General features: G+C 34.4%; 1 protein-coding gene across 1 annotated transcript in view; it reads left to right on the top strand.

Annotated features, from left to right (window-relative positions):
* The first annotated feature begins 3,151 nt into the window (after positions 1 to 3,151).
* LOC128222740 (uncharacterized) overlaps positions 3,152 to 21,763 on the top strand; it is a 42,719-nt gene continuing 24,107 nt past the window's right edge. The window contains exon 1 of the mRNA XM_052931842.1: positions 3,152 to 3,576. Within this exon, the coding sequence (XP_052787802.1) occupies positions 3,210 to 3,576 (367 nt within the window). The 5' untranslated portion in view covers positions 3,152 to 3,209. The remainder of the gene's footprint in view (positions 3,577 to 21,763) is intronic.

The raw sequence follows: 21,763 nt of genomic DNA on the forward strand, positions 1-21,763 counted from the left end.
TTATGTTTTTGTTGTCATTCAATATGATCATCTTTACAAATTCTCATTTCCGACAGTCATGATAATTCAAATCTGATCATTCTGGGTTTTTTATGTTTTATTTTGTCTTGTTTTTTGTTTGTTTTGTTTTTCTTTCTATGATCGTGGTAAGCCGATCTTGTGTTACATCAAAATATCAAAATTTTACAATTATTTTGCTGCTCTATCAATGACATTACTCGAAACAATTGATTGTTGATTGACGATACCGTAAAGACTGCCTGATACTTATAAACATACATGTGACTTTTCGTTTTGTTGCATCGATACGCTAAGAGAACAAAGCGCTTTTCCGCGAACGTTTTTGAACACTTTTGGTTTTCATTTAAATCGAACAAACTTCTTCTCAAATAATGTTTCATTCGAATTATCCAATTATAAACGCAATTTCAATGTGAACTAACATAATATGTTTAAATGGATTTTCATTTATTACATATATTCATTAGCGGATTCAAGATTCGACGAGGGCTGGGCAACTAGAGACGTGCGCCGCCTTTTATACAATGTGCACCTATAAACGTGATATTTGGGTTTGGGGAGTCTTCGCTCCTCACCATCAGAAATGTGTGGTTTATGTTGAATCCAACACAAATGTTTATATCATATGACCCCTACCTTCCCATCCCACCTGAAACTGCTTCTGGCTATAAAGCATTTCGTTGATATTGATAGGAAAAGGTAGGTCAAAATGTCTTTCAAAAGCGCATGGTACCTGATTACGGCACATCGTCTTATTTCGTTTAATGTACATAATGAATTTATACCTTTTCAGAATAAACTTGAAAAAATGCAAAAGAATATTGGAAGAACAATATATAAACATTTTATGCATTTTTTAACATGTCGTAAAAATGTATTGGTCTATTGTTTTATTATAACAGTTAAACCGAATTGTCTCCTCTATGTACCCAATTATGAACACATGTTAATTTGCAAACACAGATATTATGCTCAAACAGTTTCTCATCCATCATGAAATATCTAGACTTTTAAATTGGTGTTGGCCCTTGAATAACAGTTATGATATTATTTTAAGCATATTATGAGAGATCCTTTGATTTTGTTTGGACAACACAATAAATTTTATGATTTTCTGCTCCTAACTTTGTGCATGCAAAGCAATTCTTCTTCTTCATTGTGAACTTCCTGTACAAGCCTCTGATAAGATTTGCTGTTGAAATAAACGATAACATATCTGTTTAGACATTACATTCTGTCCTACTTTTGCATTTGCATTTGTCACAGATCATTTCGATGACGTTGTTGACCTGCATATCGTCCGCAGCTGTGTCAACATGATAATTGTTTTAATTATTGTCATGTCTGTTAGTGTTCATTTGGTGTTTGGTGTTTTAGTGTCTATTTTAACAGTATCGTTTTCCTTTGAACTTTTTTCCCGCCCATTCTTCACTAAACTCAATTGTATGATTAGTTTAATATTTATGTGTTATTAATACAATGTGTGTTACAATTTTACCTCTACTTTCATTTGCACAATTATTTCCATGAGTTGTTTTGTGTCGTCAATGGGTTAAAACATTGGCAAGTGTGTAATTAGTGATGTCATAATAAGTCATAGAGTCAATTTCATATGTTTTCGGAAACATTCAAAGAATTTCATCTCTGTGTTTTAAGAATGTAGGACTTTTGTTTTCCACATACAATTTATTGTGAGTGAATATATATATTCAATGTCTTTACAGTTACAATAAAGTCTGTTATTGTATGACTGTTACTGCAATGACCCACTGGGGGTATCATGTACATGTTATATCAATAACAAAGGCACATTCAATATAGCAAACTCCAAAGAATAATTGCAATACATAATATTATGAAAATATGAGTTACTTAAGAGATTTAATCAAAAGTAATTCCACTTAAAACTTTTTCTTAACCTGCTGACACTTATGTCCTACCTGTGAAAAGTTGGGCAATCGGAGTCGGATAATTTTACCTTCATTTGTAGAGCTATTTAAGTGGTTTCAACCTAAAGAAAATTTTCACCACACAAGTGTGCTAGTTCAAGGACATCGAAATCATAATAACGTTGACACAAACAAAGTCTAATGGTGACGCATGAAAACTCATTTCCTTAATTAAGCATTGCCTTTCACATTTTGAAAAGTTCATGGGTAATTTTAAAGGGTCTCGCTCATGTTTTTGGTAAAATGCACATTTTTGTATGAATAAATTAAGTGTGGCAAATCATTAGGAGTGTTAAAACTAAGATACTGACGGCTGGAACCTTCAACAAATGTTGATATATGCTCAAATATTGTCTATGTATTACACGCTTTGGTATGGCCTAAGTAAAGCGATTCAACAAAAGACTTGAAGGTTAAGTTACCCTTCTGTTTTGTGTTCTTGTGGGTGTGAGGTTTGATGTCAATCTTCTATGTTTTTTCCCTGACTGTACCGGCATGGATAGTACCGCACTAAAAGCAAAATATTTTGTTATGCTTTAAACGTACCAAAAAGATGTAATAGTTTCAGATGCATTACCAGGAAGACAATCGGTGCCAAAACATAAGTCCAATAACATGAGTCCCTTACAAGGTAAACAATGCTTTGATACATTAATCATATATCTTCTTAATAACGTTAACAGGGAATTGCATACACTTCAAATAAATTCCAATACAATCCAATTACACATTTAATATGACATCTCATACATATTGAGTATAGAGTGGGGCTTTTTTTCTGAAAGTATAATGCGTCTGTATATTATTTTTTCTTGAAAAATCATGGTATAAAAGGGTGGTATGCGTGGTAGATTTATGAAGGTAGCTAAAGATCCAGTTTAGTTTGTTTGTCGTTTTGCCAGCTCATTAGATCATACTTATATTTTTTTATTACTAAACAGTTTGGTTTCATAATGTCATAATGCATGTGTATTTTGTTTTATGAACACTCGGCATGGATTATTTATGATTCTACCGATAAGTTCACATTAAAAAAAGTACAACTGAAAAAAACAAGCAGCAATGTAAAGGTTTATGCGATCCTGAACAGAACGATACACAGAGTGTAAATCCATATAACGTAAGTAAAGAAGTGAAAGATCTGATGTAAACCTTCAATAGTAGTTGTGTTCACAAGAGTTTAAAAGGAAGCGGTCTGTTGACTGAGTTTAATTTCTTTTCTGTGTTGGAACGTGCAACATGTTCGGAGACCGTTGGAGCTTAGCAGTGTTTTACATTGCTGTAGTATTTACGTTTAGTAGTGGACCTAAGTTTGTACAGGCGGATTGTCCAGTGTCAATTTGTCAATGGTTTCCTTGGAAGTCGTGGTCGGATTGTTCTAGAACTTGTGGAGGTGGCACACAGTCAAGAAAACGATCGTTATGTTGCAAAGCTAGTTTGGCTGGTGACACCGCCGCATGTTTAAGTGACTGTGGTTGGGATCCAAACGACAGGTCGGGTTTTTATGACTATGGTAAATGCAACACTTGGTGCTATAATGGCGGAACGATTTCAACAAATGGGTGTAACTGTCCAGATATATATTATGGCTTCTGTTGCGAATCAGGTATTTAATACATAAACGAGTTTTGTATCTTTTTAAACGATAATGTTGAACTTACAAATTTAACAATAACTAACAAATGTGTGTGCTCTTTTTTATCTTGTTCCGAAACCCAAACTTTGATTTCCCAGTCTCCAATCCTCTTGTTTATTAACATTTAAAGGAGGTCAAAATATTATGGATATATCAGCTTCCCATAGGGGTAATTACGATTAATCAGTGCCATTCACATTTGTACTTTCTGCTCTTTTAACGTATCTGCTCCGTACAAATAAGCTGTATTTAATCATTTGGAAGTCAATCGACGAGTTAAATGTTTCATGAACGTAAATTAAAATTGTCATTAGGATACAATTGGAAGTAAACTTCGATACACAATACGATCCCTATAATCATTGACGATCAAACGCATAAGATATAGGGTATAACTTAAATTTGCACAATCAACAATGTTATCCCTCTGATAAGTTTTCCATGAGTAGTTGACTATTTTCTTGACTTTTACTCATTAATAATACAATGAAAAATACACGAACAAGCCAAGTAGTCGAAAAGAGAGTCGAGAGAGTCAACTAAATTACATCTATTGTGTACCATAATTTAAATGCATTAGTATAGTATCAACAGCGCGAGAAACAAGTCCGTTCCAGCGTGTACATAGTTTATAATTTATCTAAATGGTTCTTAGAGAGAAACAAACGCTTAAGCCTTTAGCATGGGACGTTTAATACAGTATTTGTTCAATAAACGGTTGCAATATACCCGATATTGCTATAATTGGTGTTTGCATTTTTATGGTCGAATGAAAGTCGAGAATCATTAAAAAATGTGTTCACTTATTTAATGAAGATCAATTCTGACGTTAGCACCTCAAATAAGGCCGAGGTATATCCAAAATTGAACCTTACACATAGACGAGTACTTAGATTAAGGTAACTGCTTGAATATGCGTAATAACCAGTGTAATGGCTTTGTCTCTTTATGGTTTATAAGTTGTTTTATGATATTAAATCAAATTACATGTTTTATGCAATTCAGTACATATAGTGTCGCCAGTAATTTTAGGTTGCTTTTGGTTCGCTGAGTTTGTACAAATATCTCAAAATACAGGCGTGGGCGTTTTGTTGCATTTCTTTGGTACACAATGAGATAGGAAACGTTACTGGATTATGTAGGGGCAGTCTGGCTCAGATCATGGATTTGTCGTTAGAGGACGAACATCTATGGACGTGCACCCATCTCAATATCACTAGCAGGATATTTGCTCTTAACATGGTATTGGGGAAAAGGCATCAGAGCATTTTTGGCTAATATAAATATTCAGTGTTTTCTACGCAAATATTTTACATTTTGAAATCATTTCCCTCCATTGATCCACTATTTGCTTTTTGAATTTCGATGATATTTCAACAATCATGTTTTGTGTAATATCGTATAAAATCTGATTACTAGCTTAGCAAATGTCTATGACTCGATTGCCAATTGTTGATCTAAATATTTTATGAATTACAATTTGTTGTCCAATGGGACATTTTAAATACAAGTGTTTAAGATCATGGTGACCACAACTTGTATTTTCTCATACTACCGATTTTTATATCAAATATTCTGCTTATCTATGAATGATATTAGTTTCAACGAAATGCTATTTACATTTATGTAGGTCTTAATGTTTGTTTTTGTCATTTACGTAGTATAAGTTATAAAATACAAATTGCATGTATGTATTCAATATGGGAACACCTCAAATGTATTTAAGGACACCAGTTTAGTCAAATTTTCATATATATATATATTTGTATTAAGACAATTTTTAACAATTGTTTTATTTGCATGCTATTATTTACTGTAGGTAGCCCATAGGCCTACAGGACCTTCTAATGCATTTAGTATGACGCTCTTTAGTCTAACTCGGGTCAGACATGAAGGTCTAGTGTGTTAATGTGATTGCTAGTTTTGAAGTTGGTTGATTAAAGACCTAGATAAGTTAGCTAGGGTATAGTGTTGTAATTTTTTGAGCTGACCCTCCAATTCTATGTCAACTTTGCAAAATCATAAGACCTATCGAACTTGATATGTTACCTTTATTTGGTCCCGTGTCGCTCCAAATCCTTCTATCTTGTTCGAAATACGCCATTGACCAGCCGAACGCTCTTATCTCTAAATATGTCCAAACTTACATATGCCAGTCTAACGGATTCTGAGCTTGTCAAAGTAACTAGGAACATACCTCTTGGATTTTGACCTGTCACACGTCTTTCCCTCGTCTCTATTTTCTCTCCACTTTACCAATCTTTCTTACATCCACTTTCACCAAACCCTTTTAAATTATTTTTGATATGCATTCAATTAAGCAATATATAATGCATTATAATATTTGTTTACACAAACCATAATACATTAAAAGCAGCTTAAATGAATGCCAGAAGCGAGACATAGTATAAGCTGAACGCTTTATTCTCAATTCTTTGCACATACTATTATGCATTTTTGAATGTTTTATCTTTTAATAAGTCTATTCATTGCAATTGCTTGCTCACGCATAAGTATGAATAGACTCAGGTTTTCATTTTTTATAAATACATTATATTCAAAGCAAGCATTTGGTGATTTTATTTCAATTTTAGTGCATTTGATTTGAGTAATTATTCGGTATTTGATAATTGAATTAGTGTATAATACGTAAACCAATAGCCACGAAGGCACAATTTCCGTTTTTTAACAAGTAATAAAACAAACTGCTATAATATATAAAGCTAAAGGCCTTAACTGCTCGATGTTTTTAATCAGCCATACGAGAGTATAACATCAGACGGGTAATAATTGGCCGATCTAGGATTTGTCGTTAGTGTTCGAACATTCTTTCTCACGGGACTAAATACAATATGTGCTCTTAATGCCGTATTGAGATTTAGAGTCTTCGCCTTCTACCCACATACAGCTTGGGCTACCTTTAGTTTAAGTTGATGCCTTCAGCTGTATTCAACACACATCTGTAACCGTTTTGGAATTAACATTTTATCAGGACTCAGTCATTTTCGCATTTCTTAAAGAAGTAAATGCATAACCTACAACAAATCCAATATGCATATTTACTAGATACTACTTTCCGTTTGCAACTTGTCGATTTCTTGGCCTAGTTATTGCTGCTGTTCCTGGCAATATTATGTAGAATATACTTCATTGCGATTGTGATGAACATATGGCGACTCAAACTCCTTCTGCTGTTCTTGTTTTATATTCGTTATGAATGTTGACTTTTTGAAGAACTGTTGAAAGGTCCATCAACTTGTACGTTCATGTGAGATGTAAACAAGCTGTACATATGAATATACACAAATCAATTATTCCCATAAATGATAATTAATATTTAAATAGTATTGTATATTTTGTGCAACTCTTTAGCGGTGATGTTTTCTTTGCTATAAAGAACCAATTTTGTTATCTCTTTTTGTAGGTGTTTTTTCACTGATCCTTAGGAAAATGATTTAGTGAAACACAAAAAAACAAACCTGAACATGACTTGCATTTTACATTACTTATTTTAGGCTAAGCACCGACTTATATTTTCAAATAATAAGGAAGTCTTCTTACCTCCATTAAGAACATTTTAACAATAACTTGTTATTTCAACTAAATCGTATGTGTATTTATATTCACATTTTAATATTAAATCGACATACAACAAAGTTCTCTCTGGAATTGAATAAATTGTGAATATGAATAAAATGCATTACAGACGATAGGTTATTCATTGCATTGTATTATAATTAATTTATTGAATTTGAATAGTGAAAGCCATTTGTTGTTAATAATAGTTTTAAAATAGCGCATTGAAAACAGATATTAAAAATAAGCCACATGCATCAAGCCTGCCACTAATGGTATTTACTTGAACACTTGAAATTATCTTTCTAAACAAGACAGCATTTTATATTGTTCAGCTGTGTATTGAGATTGAATCTCCGCTTTGTCAAAAACTAATTTTTCAGGCGTGAAATGAATAAATGAATGTAATGGCTGTCTAATTCGCCTTGCAAACGATTAAACTTTTTACTTTAATCCTATTTAGCCATCGAAAAACGTATAGGAAACCTGAATAATAATTTAATTAGAGGTTAATACACGGCGTAGCCGGGCCGTTGAGTGATAGTTGGCCCGAGTGACTTATAATGACCCGAGACGTAGTTTTATTACATATGTCTCTTTAATACGTATGTTTGTTTTTCTTATTTTTTCAAGTTTAATTTTTGCTTTTTAAAAGTTTACCTGCAATAGAGTTGTGCATTCTCATTTGGCTCTCCCTTGACTAAGATGAGTTAACTCACTCTCAAATTAAATTTACTTTTATTATTTAGTTTTTGAGAGTGAGCCAACCAGGCAAACAACATTTTGTTGTCACTTTTATGTTCCCATTCCAATTTTAATTGATCACTTTGAAAATTCCACGTCTATCCGTTTTTTTCTGTACGAATCACTGACATCTGTCTGTTGATGTCCTGAATAACTGAATTCAATTCAATAAACATGATAACTTAGCAAGTAGAACGACTGTTTGCACCATTATCTCGTATTAATGATCTCAACATGTATGAACAGTTGCTGTTTTTCAAGTATATTCAATTTTGCCGCTTCCTTTGTTTTGTCTTTTGAATGTCGACACAGAATAAAAAACGCCGCCGTAACGGTCCACACTGGTTATCAAAAACTAGCATAACTTCCTAAACTGCGTTCGCGTTTGCCTCCCATTAGGATTTTAATAATAAAATGTTCAAGCAGATCAATAAAATTTGATTTATCTAGTCAAGACATTATTTTGCAGTCGCCAAAATTGATATTAAGGCGAAAATTTAATTCACGTGCGAACGTTTTACAGGCCGCAAACTAATAATCGAAAATCGGCCCGGGCCGCAAAATTGATAATCGCTGAGTCATGCAAATTATCGCGAAATCCCTGTACAAATGTGTTACTATATATAGTAACATATGTATTAACCTATTGTTCGCAAGGGTTTAAAAAAAGGTGTATGTATAGATTAATAATGTATTGCGTCGGCCGACCGGTAAGTACAAACAATCGAGAGATGCGTTGAACATGATGTTGTGTTTTATGGCTATATTGTACATGATTGTTTGTACTGGACCTAAATATGTACAAAGCACTTCTAGTTTGCCTGTTTGCCAATGGGTATCATGGAAACCGTGGTCTGATTGGTCCAGAATGTGTTGCATTGGTTCGCTTTTAATGCGCTGCAGCTTCTGTTCCGAATATAATTTGGCACATGAAATAGCCGCCAGATTAAGTGACAGTGATAGCGATAAGAACGACATATCAGGGTATCACGAGTACGGTGAATGCAACACTTGGTGCTATTATGGACCTGTTTCAGTAAATTGGTACATTTGTCAAGATCTATATCATAGCGTTTGTTGCGATTCAGGTATTTAGTGTCAAAAGAGGTTTGTGCTGTTTTTATTGCATTTCGTCGACTATCAATAACTGTTACGTTTGTGCATGGTTACACTATTTTGTATGTTTTATAAAGAATGTTTCCTCTGATAAATTCTCTATGAGACAATACGTATTGGACCATTTGTAGAGCAACAATATAGTTTTCCACAACAGAAAATTATCAGTTTAATGCATTATTACGGTAAATACAGATTTTAATTCGCGTACAGATACCGATATATTGGCGTTCTTTTACATGAGTTATGGCCATGTATTAATTAAAATGGTTAATATTTGTAAACAAATTATATGTTTTTTGTTTATTTGACAATTGAAGTGAAATGAGATAAAGATGATAATGCATTAAAATAAACACGATTCTTTTGTGCAGCTTTCTAGTGTTTAACTTTATTGTCCCCCATTAAACTCATAACGAAATGCTCATTATCAGAGAGAATACACAAGTGCTACAAATAATATCAAACTGATGTGATTTTTCCAATTGCTTGATTTATTTATGCATTGCTTTTGATAATCATATAAGTTTCGACCATATTTCAGATAAGAAAACTCTTAAACTATACTACACGTAGCTACTCTGAAAATGCAGTACACTATCCTTCGAAAATTATAATAGATAAGCGAAATATTCAGCCCAGTAAATTCCTTGTGAACAGATCGACTATTGTGCGTCTTCTGCGACGATTTAGGGATACTAGGACGGTAAATGACCGATCTTGCTCAGGTGCACCTATGTTAACCACTCGTCGTCAACGTCATTTGCGCGAACGCTTTTTGACGGCACAAGCAACCGTTGTCGGGATTGTTGGAACTCATGGTAGGCCGATGCATCGAAGGACTGAGTCTAAACGCCTAAAAGACTATCAAATTCGCTGTCATCGCCCTAATCGAAGAGTAAAACCTCAGTGGGTTCATAGTCATCTTCGATGGCTTGATTGGAATCACGCTTTAACTTGTTCCACACTGATGGCCGAGCGCGAGTATATCATTGACGCGGGGAACGATTCAACAGGAACTGATCGATACGGAGGGTGGGGTGCCATAAACCATAGTTTTTGGTCAGAGCTCATCGTACATGTGACCGCCAGACGATATATTGACGAAGTATTACGGCCTGTGTAAAACATGCTACGCTATACTGCATGAGTGATGATCATGACTTAAACAGCATACATGATGTAATATAAAGTATGCTTCGCTCATCTGTATGCTTGATGATCACGACAAGACGAGCATACGTGATGCAGTGTAACGCATGCTACGCTCAACTGTATGCTTGATTATCACGACTACACGAGCGCACATGTTGCAATGTAAAGCATGCTACCCTACACTGTATGCATAATCTCGAGCGTTCGTGCTGCAATGTAAAGCATGTTACACTACACTGTATCCATAATCATCATGACTAGACGAGCGTACGTGCTGCAATGTAAAGCATGTTACGCTACACTGTATCCATACTCATCATGACTAGATAAGCGTACGTGCTGCAATTTAAAGCATGCAACGCTACACTGTATGCATAATCATCATGACTATACGAGCGTACGTGCTGCATTGTAAAGCATGCTACGCTACACTGCATGCGTAATCATCATGACTATACGAGCGTACGTGCTGCAATGTAAAGCATGCTACGCTACACTGCATGCATAAGCATCATGACTAGACGAGCGTACGTCCTGCAATGTAAAGCATGCTACGCTACACTGTATGCATAATCATCATAACTAGACGAGATTACGTCCTGCAATGTAAAGCATGCTACGCTACACTGTATGCATAATCATCATAACTAAACGAGCGTACGTGCTGCAAATGTAAAGCATTCTACGTTACACTGTATGCATAAACGAGCGTACGTGGAGCAGTGCAAAATATGCCAATGCCACTAACCAATGTACACTCTGATCACGCGTAGAAGAGCCTGCTTATGCTGCGGTGTAAATTTGTCTTTGTTTTACTGTTTGCAAAATGATCACTTCTATAACAACTTTACTGCTGCAGTGTAAACGTGCTACGCTCTACTGAATGCACTATGTTCACGTCTGGTATAATGTTCGTGACGCAGTGTAAAATATGCTAAGCTTTACTATATGCACAACGATCACGTCTATAACATGTTTAGTACTGCAGTGTAGAACGTCCAATGAATCTTGGAAAGAAACTACCGCTTAAGCCGGTAGAATGAGACGTTTAACAGTGTATTTGTTCAATAAACGGTTGCAATTTATCTGATACTGCTATAACTGTTGTTTGCATTTTTGTGGGCGAATGGCAATCGAGGTTTTGTCACTTATTTTAAGTAGATTGATTCTGAATGCACAACAAAATAGTTTTCTAGAGTTGATTTTAGTAAGTCTTTTTTTGCCACCAATATTTATATGAACAACTTATTTTTAAATTAAAGTCAGTAGAAACGGGAAGCTTTTACTATGTGTTTGTTTATGTGGATCGATGATTATCGAGGATATTCAATGTTTTTAATTTTACGTAGAACGATTTTTGCAAATGTACAAAATAATACCAAATAAGGCCGAGGTACATCTATGGATTGCCATAACTGAGCCTTATACATGTACTTAAAGTATTATGCCTGCTTGAAGATGCGTATAATCCAGTGTGTAAGATCTGTCTCTTTATGGGCAAGAACCCCTCCTCCGTTCCGACGTCTTTTATCAACCAACGTTGTTGTAAAACCAAATTGAATACATTAGGTATATACTTGTTGGTATTATTTCGTCCCTTTGAAATCGGAATTATTAAAATATTCAACTTACAAAGTTTTAGTGTTCACTTTGTTCTAAGGTGAGGCGTTTCTTTTGTCCTTGACTTTAAGAATGCTTTATTGTCAATGACGGCATATGTCAAAATTACATCGAGTATAATCCTTGGTGTTGCTAAGCTGACTCACAGGCGAGCATTCGATGACCTGTTTGACGGCAAACGATAAAATGCTTCCTCGCTTTGTTGCAGGCAAATTATACGGTTAAAAACACGTTCTGTGCAAAACAAGAGACATCGACGGAAAGGGGGGGACTTAACTTATTGTGGCATTACAAACGAACAGATAAAGACAAAATAGTAGTTTTGCAGGCATAATTCAAATGAAGTTAAATATGATTAAAACAACTTCAGGGACAAGACCAGTATACATTTTTCTAACAACAAGAGACACAAAACATACAAAATAACACACACATGCACACATGCATCAAAATGCCTGATGACAACATGTTAGGGTAACCGCTTTTGAATGGTCAGCGAAACAGAATGTCATTGAAGCTTTAGCCTTTATTTTCGATTACTCAACGCTTAACACATGTACCAGTTAATATCAACAATGTGTGTAGGATCACAAGAATTCTAATCAATACGTCAAAACATAAACCGCACAAGACACATTGTCTATAATTATATAATGGGGTAAATCACAATGGTATTAATGGGGGGGATTAAAACCAACATTTTTTTAACATTGCAAAATCTAAACATATATGCCCAGTCAGACGCAGGTTAAAGAATAAAAAAGATGCAAATAATACAAAATCATAAATTAACTTCAAGTAATGAGTTACAATATACAGACGTAATATCACCTACAACGAATTTATCCACACGGGATAATAACGTCAACTCCTGAAAGGTACGAAACAGACATTCAAAGACCTAGGAAAGAAAATATTATTTAAAATGGCAATTCATTAGAGGAGTGACTCACACATATTTAGAAATATTATTCATAATTTCTCTAATTAATTTCTCTAGTTAATGTTTTCTAAATCAATACTGCATGAAACGTACATCATCTGCCATAATCATTGATTATTCACATATGTTACGTTTAGAAGACGGCTGAAAAGTTAATAATAGGGTAGCATAATTCAATTCAAATGATGGTCATGTATATTGCTGTATTTAAATAGCTCGTTAACTCATCATTCTCTAAGGCAGGGAATAGCATGTGGACATGAGTTGTTTACTCCATGTACAACTGTATTTCAACAATGCGTAAACTTATCCTGTCTAGAAGAGCGCGCTCGATTGTATCCAAGATGACCCCACCAAGAAGCGCCGCAGTATAAAGCATGCTACCCTTTAGTGAACGCACGATGATCACGTCTAGATGAATGTACGTACAGCAGTGTAAAGCCTGCTACGCTACAATGTATGCATGATGATCACGAATAGACCAGCGCACGTTAGTGCTGCAGTGTAAAACATGCTACGCTATACTGCATGCGTGATTATCATGACTTAAACAGCATACATGATGTAATATAAAGTATGCTTCGCTCAACTGTATGCTTGATGATCACGACAAGACGATCATACGTGTTCAGTGTAACGCATGCTACGCTCAACTGTATGCTTGATTATCACGACTACACGAGCGCACGTGTTGCAATGTAAAGCATGCTACGCTACACTGTATGCATAATCTCGAGCGTTCGTGCTGCAATGTAAAGCATGTTACGCTACACTGTATCCATATTCATCATGACTAGATGAGCGTACGTGCTCAATGTAAAGCATGTTACGCTACACTGTATCCATACTCATCATGACTAGATAAGCGTACGTGCTGCAATTTAAAGCATGCAACGCTACACTGTATGCATAATCATCATGACTATACGAGCGTACGTGCTGCACTGTAAAGCATGCTACGCTACACTGCATGCGTAATCATCATGATTATACGAGCGTACGTGCTGCAATGTAAAGCATGCTACGCTACACTGCATGCATAAGCATCATGACTAGACGAGCGTACGTCCTGCAATGTAAAGCATGCTACGCTATACTGTATGCATACTCATCATAACTAGACGAGCGTACGTCCTGCAATGTAAAGCATGCTACGCTACACTGTATGCATAATCATCATAACTAAACGACCGTACGTGCTGCAATGTAAAGCATTCTACGTTACACTGTATGCATGAACGAGCGTACGTGATGCAGTGCAAAATATGCCAATGCCACTAACCAATGTACACTCTGATCACGCGTAGAAGAGCCTGCTTATGCTGCGGTGTAAATTTGTCTTTGTTTTACTGTTTGCACAATGATCACTTCTGTTACAACTTTACTGCTGCAGTGTAAACGTGCTACGCTCTATTGAATGCACTATGTTCACGTCTGGAATAATGTTCGTGACGCAGTGTAAAATATGCTAAGCTTTACTATATGCACAACGATCACGTCTATAACATGTTTAGTACTGCAGTGTAGAACGTCCAATGAATCTTGGAAAGAAACTACCGCTTAAGCCGGTAGAATGAGACGTTTAACAGTGTATTTGTTCAATAAACGGTTGCAATTTATCTGATACTGCTATAATTGGTGTTTGCATTTTTGTGGGCGAATGGCAATCGAGGTTTTTTTCACTTATTTTAAGTAGATTGATTCTGACAAATGCTCAACAAAATAGTTTTCTAGAGTAAATTTTAGTAAGTCTTTTTTTGCCACCAATATTTATATGAACAACTTATTTTTAAATTAAAGTCAGTAGAAACGGGATGCTTTTACTATGTGTTTGTTTATGTGGACCGATGATTATCGAGGATATTCAATGTTTTTAATTTTACGTAGAACGATTTTTGCAAATGTACCAAATAATACCAAATAAGGCCGAGGTACATCTATGGATTGCCATAACTGAGCCTTATACATGTACTTAAAGTATTATGCCTGCTTGAAGATGCGTATAATCCAGTGTGTAAGATCTGTCTCTTTATGGGCAAAGTTTTTAGGATATTAAATAAATTTGTAAATGTGGAATCAAATGACATGTGTTATTCAATTCAGTATAAATAGTGTCGCCAGTAACTTTAGGTTGCTTTTGATTCGCTTAGTTTGTACAAATTACAGGCGTGAGCGTTTTGTTGCATTTATTTGGCACACATTTTTGAAGTATACCAGATAAATGAAATGATGTGACAAAATACATAGGTACAACAGTACACTTGATTATTGCATTTACCTTGTTTGACCATCCTGTTAACAAGTGTAAAATAAACGGTGTCAATTTCTGGTATTATTACCAATTTATGCTTATAGAGGATACATGTGAATTATTCTTATACTGATGCAGTCCATTCATACTGACCCTCGAAATAACAGCCTTTAACTTAAAGATAAAATGTGGCTATATACTGACAATTATAGTCCTGGTCAATTATGCGAGATGTTTTTGCAATGGTAATTTGCCGCCTTGTAAAATATATTGTTATTCATTCTTTTCGTCTTTCTTATCAACGCCAAACACTGATTAATGTCTATCGATGATATCCCAGTATGTAAGTAAGTAGGCGAAACCTTAATCATGGAACGTCTGTTGTTTTGTCAAGTTCTGTGGTCCATCAAGTAAATACCAATTTGTTTGACTGATAAACAATGATCTTACAGAATTCGTTCAGTTCAATGAGATACTTCGTATTAGTATTTTAAATGCACATGCTATCTAAAGTGCTCTTTACTGCAATGATAAGTAAGTAATGAAAACAACAAACTGATATTGATGGGTCAGGATCAAGTGGGAAGAAACACTTAAACAATTCCCGAACAGTGGAAAGAAATGATTTACGCATATCTTAAAATTAACATAATTAATTTGTTATTAAATGTAAGAGTCTGAGTTGCGGAAAGTGTTTGCTGGTGTTCTTTGTTTTTTGTAAATTTGCGTGTCTTGTTTTTGCCTTTGATCCTTTTGCACAATATTTCATGAGGCTTGTTCGTCCCTGTAGTTTCCTTTTCTATCATTGTTTCACCATGCAAGCCACATGGTTGATGCTTTTAAGTATAGTTATGAATTGATGTGTAAATAAATAATTTATAAATATGCGAAGCTTGCAATTTGCAAGACCTTTTTGGCACCTTTCAGCCGTGTACCAATTTGGTAATAACTTTTTAACTAGCATGCCCAATCGATGTACGTTTATTTCAAATTAATGGGAAATATGAAACATTAAGTACCAATACAATGCAGAAATAGACTTTTAATTCATCTTAATTATTCATTATCGAATTTCTTATTTAATAAGATTACTGCTTTTGTTCAGCAGTCCATTCATTATATATTTCATTTATACAATTTAGAATGTGAATAACTTATTGTACATTTGGAAGGTTTTCATAGAAGGTTTTAAGCTGTCATGCCATTTCCTTATATTAATAAGTTTGTACAATTCGAAAGCAATTCTTTACCATAATAAACAAATAATACACACGTCTTTATGTTACTGCTGATCGTTTCTTCCTGTTCGATAACTACCCCCCCCCCCCCCCGATAAATCACTATCGTGTTCGAACAAAGAACAGCGATTCAGCAGTGCGCTACTACTTTAATTGCATTTCTATGGGTTAATATTTGAAGAGGTCTAAGATAACTTTACATTGTTATAAAAGTATGCAATTTAGATTGGAATTTCGTTTATAAAACTGAATTGGTACTTTGCCCTTTTATTTTAAGAATTAAGTATCATATAAAGTCTTTATTGCAGACAAACGAAGACTAGTTTGCGTTTACAAGTGAATACACTACATGCATTTCTCCATTTTTGTGACCTTTCTTACGTGTGTTCCTTTTCCTGATTCTTGACTGTTTTCACATGCGCACGACATTTTATACTTAAAGTATTATGCCTGCTTGAATATGCCTATACTCCAGTGTGTTAGATCTGTCTCTTTATGGACAAAGATTTTAGGATAATAAATTATGTTGTAAATGTGTAATCAAATGACATGTGTTTTTCAATTCAGTATAAATAGTGTCGTCAGTAACTTTAGGTTGCTTTTGATTCGCTGAGTTTGTACAAATTACAGGCGTGAGCATTATGTTGCATTTATTTGGCACACATTTGTGTAGTATACCAGACAAGATAAATGAAATGATGTGACAAAATACATACGTACAAAAGTACACTTGATTATTGCATTTACCTTGTTTGACAATCCTGTTAACAAGTGTAAAATAAACGGTGTCAATTTCTGGTATTATTACCAGTTTATGCTTATAAAGGATACATGTGAATTGTTCTGATACTGATGCAGTCCATTCACACTGACCCTCGAAATAACAGACTTTAACCTAAAGATAAAATGTGGCTATGTACTGACAATTATAGTCCTGGTCAATTATGCGAGATGTTTTTGCAATGGTAATTTGCCGCCTTGTAAAATATATTTTTATTTATTCTTTTCGTCTTTCTTATCAACGCCAAACACTGATTAATGTCGATCGAGGATATCTCAGTATGTAGGTAAGTAGGCGAACCCTTAATCATGGCACGTCTGTTTTTATTGTCAAGTTCTTTGGTCCATCAAGTAAATACCAATTTGTCTGACTGATAAACAATGATCTTACAGAATTCGTTCAGTTTAATGAGATACTTCGTATCCGTATTTTAGATACACATGCTATCTAAAGTGCTCTTTACTGCAATAAGAAAAAAGTCATGGAAACGACAAACTGATATTGATGGACCAGGATCAATTAAGAAGAAACACTTAAACACTTCCCAAACAGTGGAAAGAAATGATTTACGCATACTGTAAAATTAACAAAATTAATATTGTTATTAAATGTAAGAGTCTGAGTTGCGGGAAGTGTTTGCTGGTTCTTTGTTTTTTTGTAAATTTGCATGAAGCATAAGAGGTTTTGTTTGCGGAAAGGGCTTCAAGGAAGAAACGCCAGCAAAGTTTATTAAATGGTTTATGCATACATTGGGTAAATGTAAATTGTATGTGTTGTCCAGTACGTGTCTTGTTTTTGCCTTTAAGACCTTTACCTTTGATCCCTTTGCACAATATTCCATGAGGATTGTTCGTCCCTGTAGTTTCCCCTTTTATCATTGTTTCACCAGGCAAGCCACACCTTTGATGTTTTTAACTTTAGCCATGAATTAATTTGTAAATAAATAATTTATAAATATGCGAAGCTTGCGATTTGCAATACATTATTTGGCACCTTTTAGCCGTGAACCATTTTGGTAATAACTTATTTTTAACTAGCATGCCCAATCGATGTGCGTTTATTTCAATTCTTAAGCTGTCACGCGAACAACTTATATTAAAATGTTTGTACAATTTAAAAGCAATTCTTTAGTAAACAAAAAATAATTTACTTTTTATCGTTTCTTCCAGTTCGATAACTCCCCCCCCCCCTCTCTATAAATTATTATCGTATTTGAACAAAGGGCAACGATTCAGCAGTGCGCTACTACTTTCATGTTTGTATATAAGGAGACATGGCTTGATTGCTTTTATAGACAATGTACTATTGACTTCTCTATGGTCCAATAATTGAAGAGGTCTATGATTATGTCTCCACGCGTTAAATTTCAATATGAGTTTGCAATTTAGATTGGAATTTCGTTTACAAAACTAAATTAGTACTTCGCCCTTTAAAATAATTATCATATATAGTCGATATTGCAGACAAACGAAGACTAGTCTGCGTTTACGAGTGAAGACATTACATGCATTCCTCCATTGTTGTGACCTTTCTTACGTGTGTTCCTTATTCTGATTCTTGACTGTTTTATGAGTTCACATGGGCACACATTTCTTAAGGTAAGCTATTAAAATCGCCCTGTGATGACTTTGCACACTCTTAAATTCAAAGCTCCTGGCATCACACAGAACACACGCACACAGACACGCACGCACGCACGCACGCACGCCCTCCCCCCACACACACATAAGACATGCTACTACTAAACTGATATGTTTAAAGCTTAGATTGTTTCGTATAAAAGCATTGAAAAGCAATCAAGATTGATAAAATTGTGACCAAGAGGTCATTGCTGGCACCGAACTAGGGGCTACTTCCTTTAAACAGTTTCTTTGCCCTAGGGTTTACTTGTTTTATATAATATTACAGGAGACGTTTGATTTTCCTTTCTCATAAACGTCTCAATAATAAGTAATGCTTTACAACATATCTGACATGTTCTAAGCATTTAGTGACACATGTTTATTCGAATATATATATGTGTGTTTTTTGTTCCTTATTGTTCGTTTTATAAATGTTTGTTTTCATTTTATCAAAAAAATGGAGTGATTGATTGTAGTTTTATCATCTAAGGTTATCTACCATATTGGCGCTGCTTCTTGCTATTTCTTATACTAAATTATTTATGGATACATGTTTAAATTAAAACACCGTTATGGGGCCTAGGGGGTATTTGCTCCGCTCCCTCCGAATGGTGGTAAATGTTAGTCTAGTGATGTATTCTGATATGAGCGACGAAAATGATACGGCTTTACCGAACTCGATTGCCATTCAAACTCTGCCGTTTAATCGATATTAGATCCATTTAAAACCCTTATATGCGAGCATTGTTTCAATATGTACAACGTTCTGTTAATTTAATATCCTAAAACTTAAAACAATATCCTTGGTTAAACATTATCGAAACCATAAGCTAATCAAGAAGTCAAGAATGAGACCAAACCTTATATATCGCGAAAAGCGAACCTTTTTGTGCACTTTTCAGCCGTGAACAATTTGATTATAACATTTTAAACTTGCTCTTTGTGTAGCTATCGATCAATGTTTATCTTAATTCAATGGGAAATATTATGCGTTAAGTACCATTAAGATGGGTTTAAATTGAATTCAATGATTTATTATCGAATTTCTTCTTTACTTTAATGATATCACTACTTTTTTGCAGCAACTCCATTCATTATATCTTTCATTTGTACAGTTTAGAGTGAATAGAAGGTTTGAGCTCTCACTCTCGATCACATTATATTAAAATGTTTGCACAATTTAAAAGCAATTTATCATAATAAACACTTCCTGAATTTAAATTTTGATCATTTCTTCCTGCTCGATAACTAGCCCCGCCGTGCGTCGTACATGTTTGGCTTCAAATCAAGTTCATAAACAACTTGGAACGGTTTTCTCACTCTTAATCAGTATCATCCTGGCAGTTGTCTCTTCGAAGTTGTTCATACGATCAATTTCACATTTTTGAGCTTATTCTTTACTAAACCGATATGTTTAGAGCAGATACTGTTTTTTATAAAGCATTAACATGTTATCCTCTACCAAGTTAATACACCTGTGGACCATACTGGTAACGCCCTACGTGCTACTTGTTATATATAGTTGCGCCGCCAAAGATCTACTTGTTTTTATAAAGAATTATAGTAAAACGTTTCTTTGTTTTCTTTTCTAAACAACGTCTTAACAATTGGTAATGATTAATTATTTCACTGAATAACTATTAATCATTTCAATACACTTTTTTATTGGAATATGTATATGTGTGTGTTTAATTGTCATTATTGTATATATTTATTGTATTACATTTCAGTTTCATTTTCTTTTTCATTTAATCAAATACATGGAAATATAACATGAAAGCTTGTATGCTTACTATCTTTGGGTTGTCTACACTATTGGCGTTGCTGCATGCTATTTCTGCTACCTACTATATAGTTCATAGACAAATGTGCAGATATAAAGTTAAACCAGAAATAAGGAGCCTGGAGTCAATACAAATGTAGGAAGTACAAACATGTAAAAGCAGGATTTCAAAACTATAAAAAAATGCAAATATAAAGTTTTTTACTCATTCGATCGATTTAAGGCCGTCATCGTTTCGAAAAAGCTCAAAATAAGAGTTATTAATTTGTTGGTGAATACAACACTATTTGGTGGTTCTCTTAAAAGCTTGTTTAAATGGTAACTTTGATTTCTAAGTTGGCGCTGCTGTAGTAATGACTTTTATGGTTCTTTTAAAGCTTTTTTAAATGGTAGCTTTGATTTCTAAGTTTGCGCTGCCGTAGTAATGACTTATCATTATACTAATATTCATAAACATATAAAGCATTGTAAATCATCAGCACTTTTTGAGATATGAATTGTATCGTCAGCATAGTTGTTTAACTTGCATTTTGTTTGATACATAACATGCGTGTATATGCTATAATTCTTCGTAATGTCATTGTTTGTTTTGGCAGAGATTTCCCGCTGTCTATAAATTTACAATATCTGACACTTCTTCGTCGCAATAACACAGAAAAAGGTTTTCGTTAAAACAAGTTTTAGTTTATTTTCAGTGATGATAGTAGATATAACTAGTATTTGGTGGTTCGTTCTGTAATACCTTTATTGATAATGTATACAAAGGTGCTTTCCTTGGAGGTTGTGGTTACAAACAGGACCTTAATCGTGCATGGAGACTCAGTAACGACCAAATTTCATGTCAGTTTATGATTCATATGTGTACAGGGGTATTTATGTATCATGTAGTTAAGACGAAAAGGTTTCAAAACATTGATATTAATGTCCGGATGTGTATTATATTTGTGTTGTCATTCAAAATGATCATCTTTATAAAGTCTTATTTCCGACAGCCATGAACATTGAAAGCTGATCATTCCGTTTTTTGTCAATGATCGTGATAAGCCGATGTTGTGTTTCATCAAAATACCAATATTTTGCTATAAGTTTGCTATCAATGACAGTACTCTAAACATTGATTGTTGTCAAGACAAAAATACGATTTGCTGGGTTAGTTTGATTGACGATACCATTAAGGCTGCCTGAAACTGATTAACATACCTGTGACTATAAGCTTTGATGCATCAATATGCTAAGAGAACAGAGTATTTTTCCGCGTACGTTTTTGACCACTTTGGTTTTTTTTATTTAAATCGAATAAACTTCTTCTCAAATAATGTTCCATTATA

Source organism: Mya arenaria, chromosome 17, assembly GCF_026914265.1.
Source record: "Mya arenaria isolate MELC-2E11 chromosome 17, ASM2691426v1".
Taxonomy (NCBI): Eukaryota; Metazoa; Mollusca; class Bivalvia; order Myida; family Myidae; genus Mya; species Mya arenaria.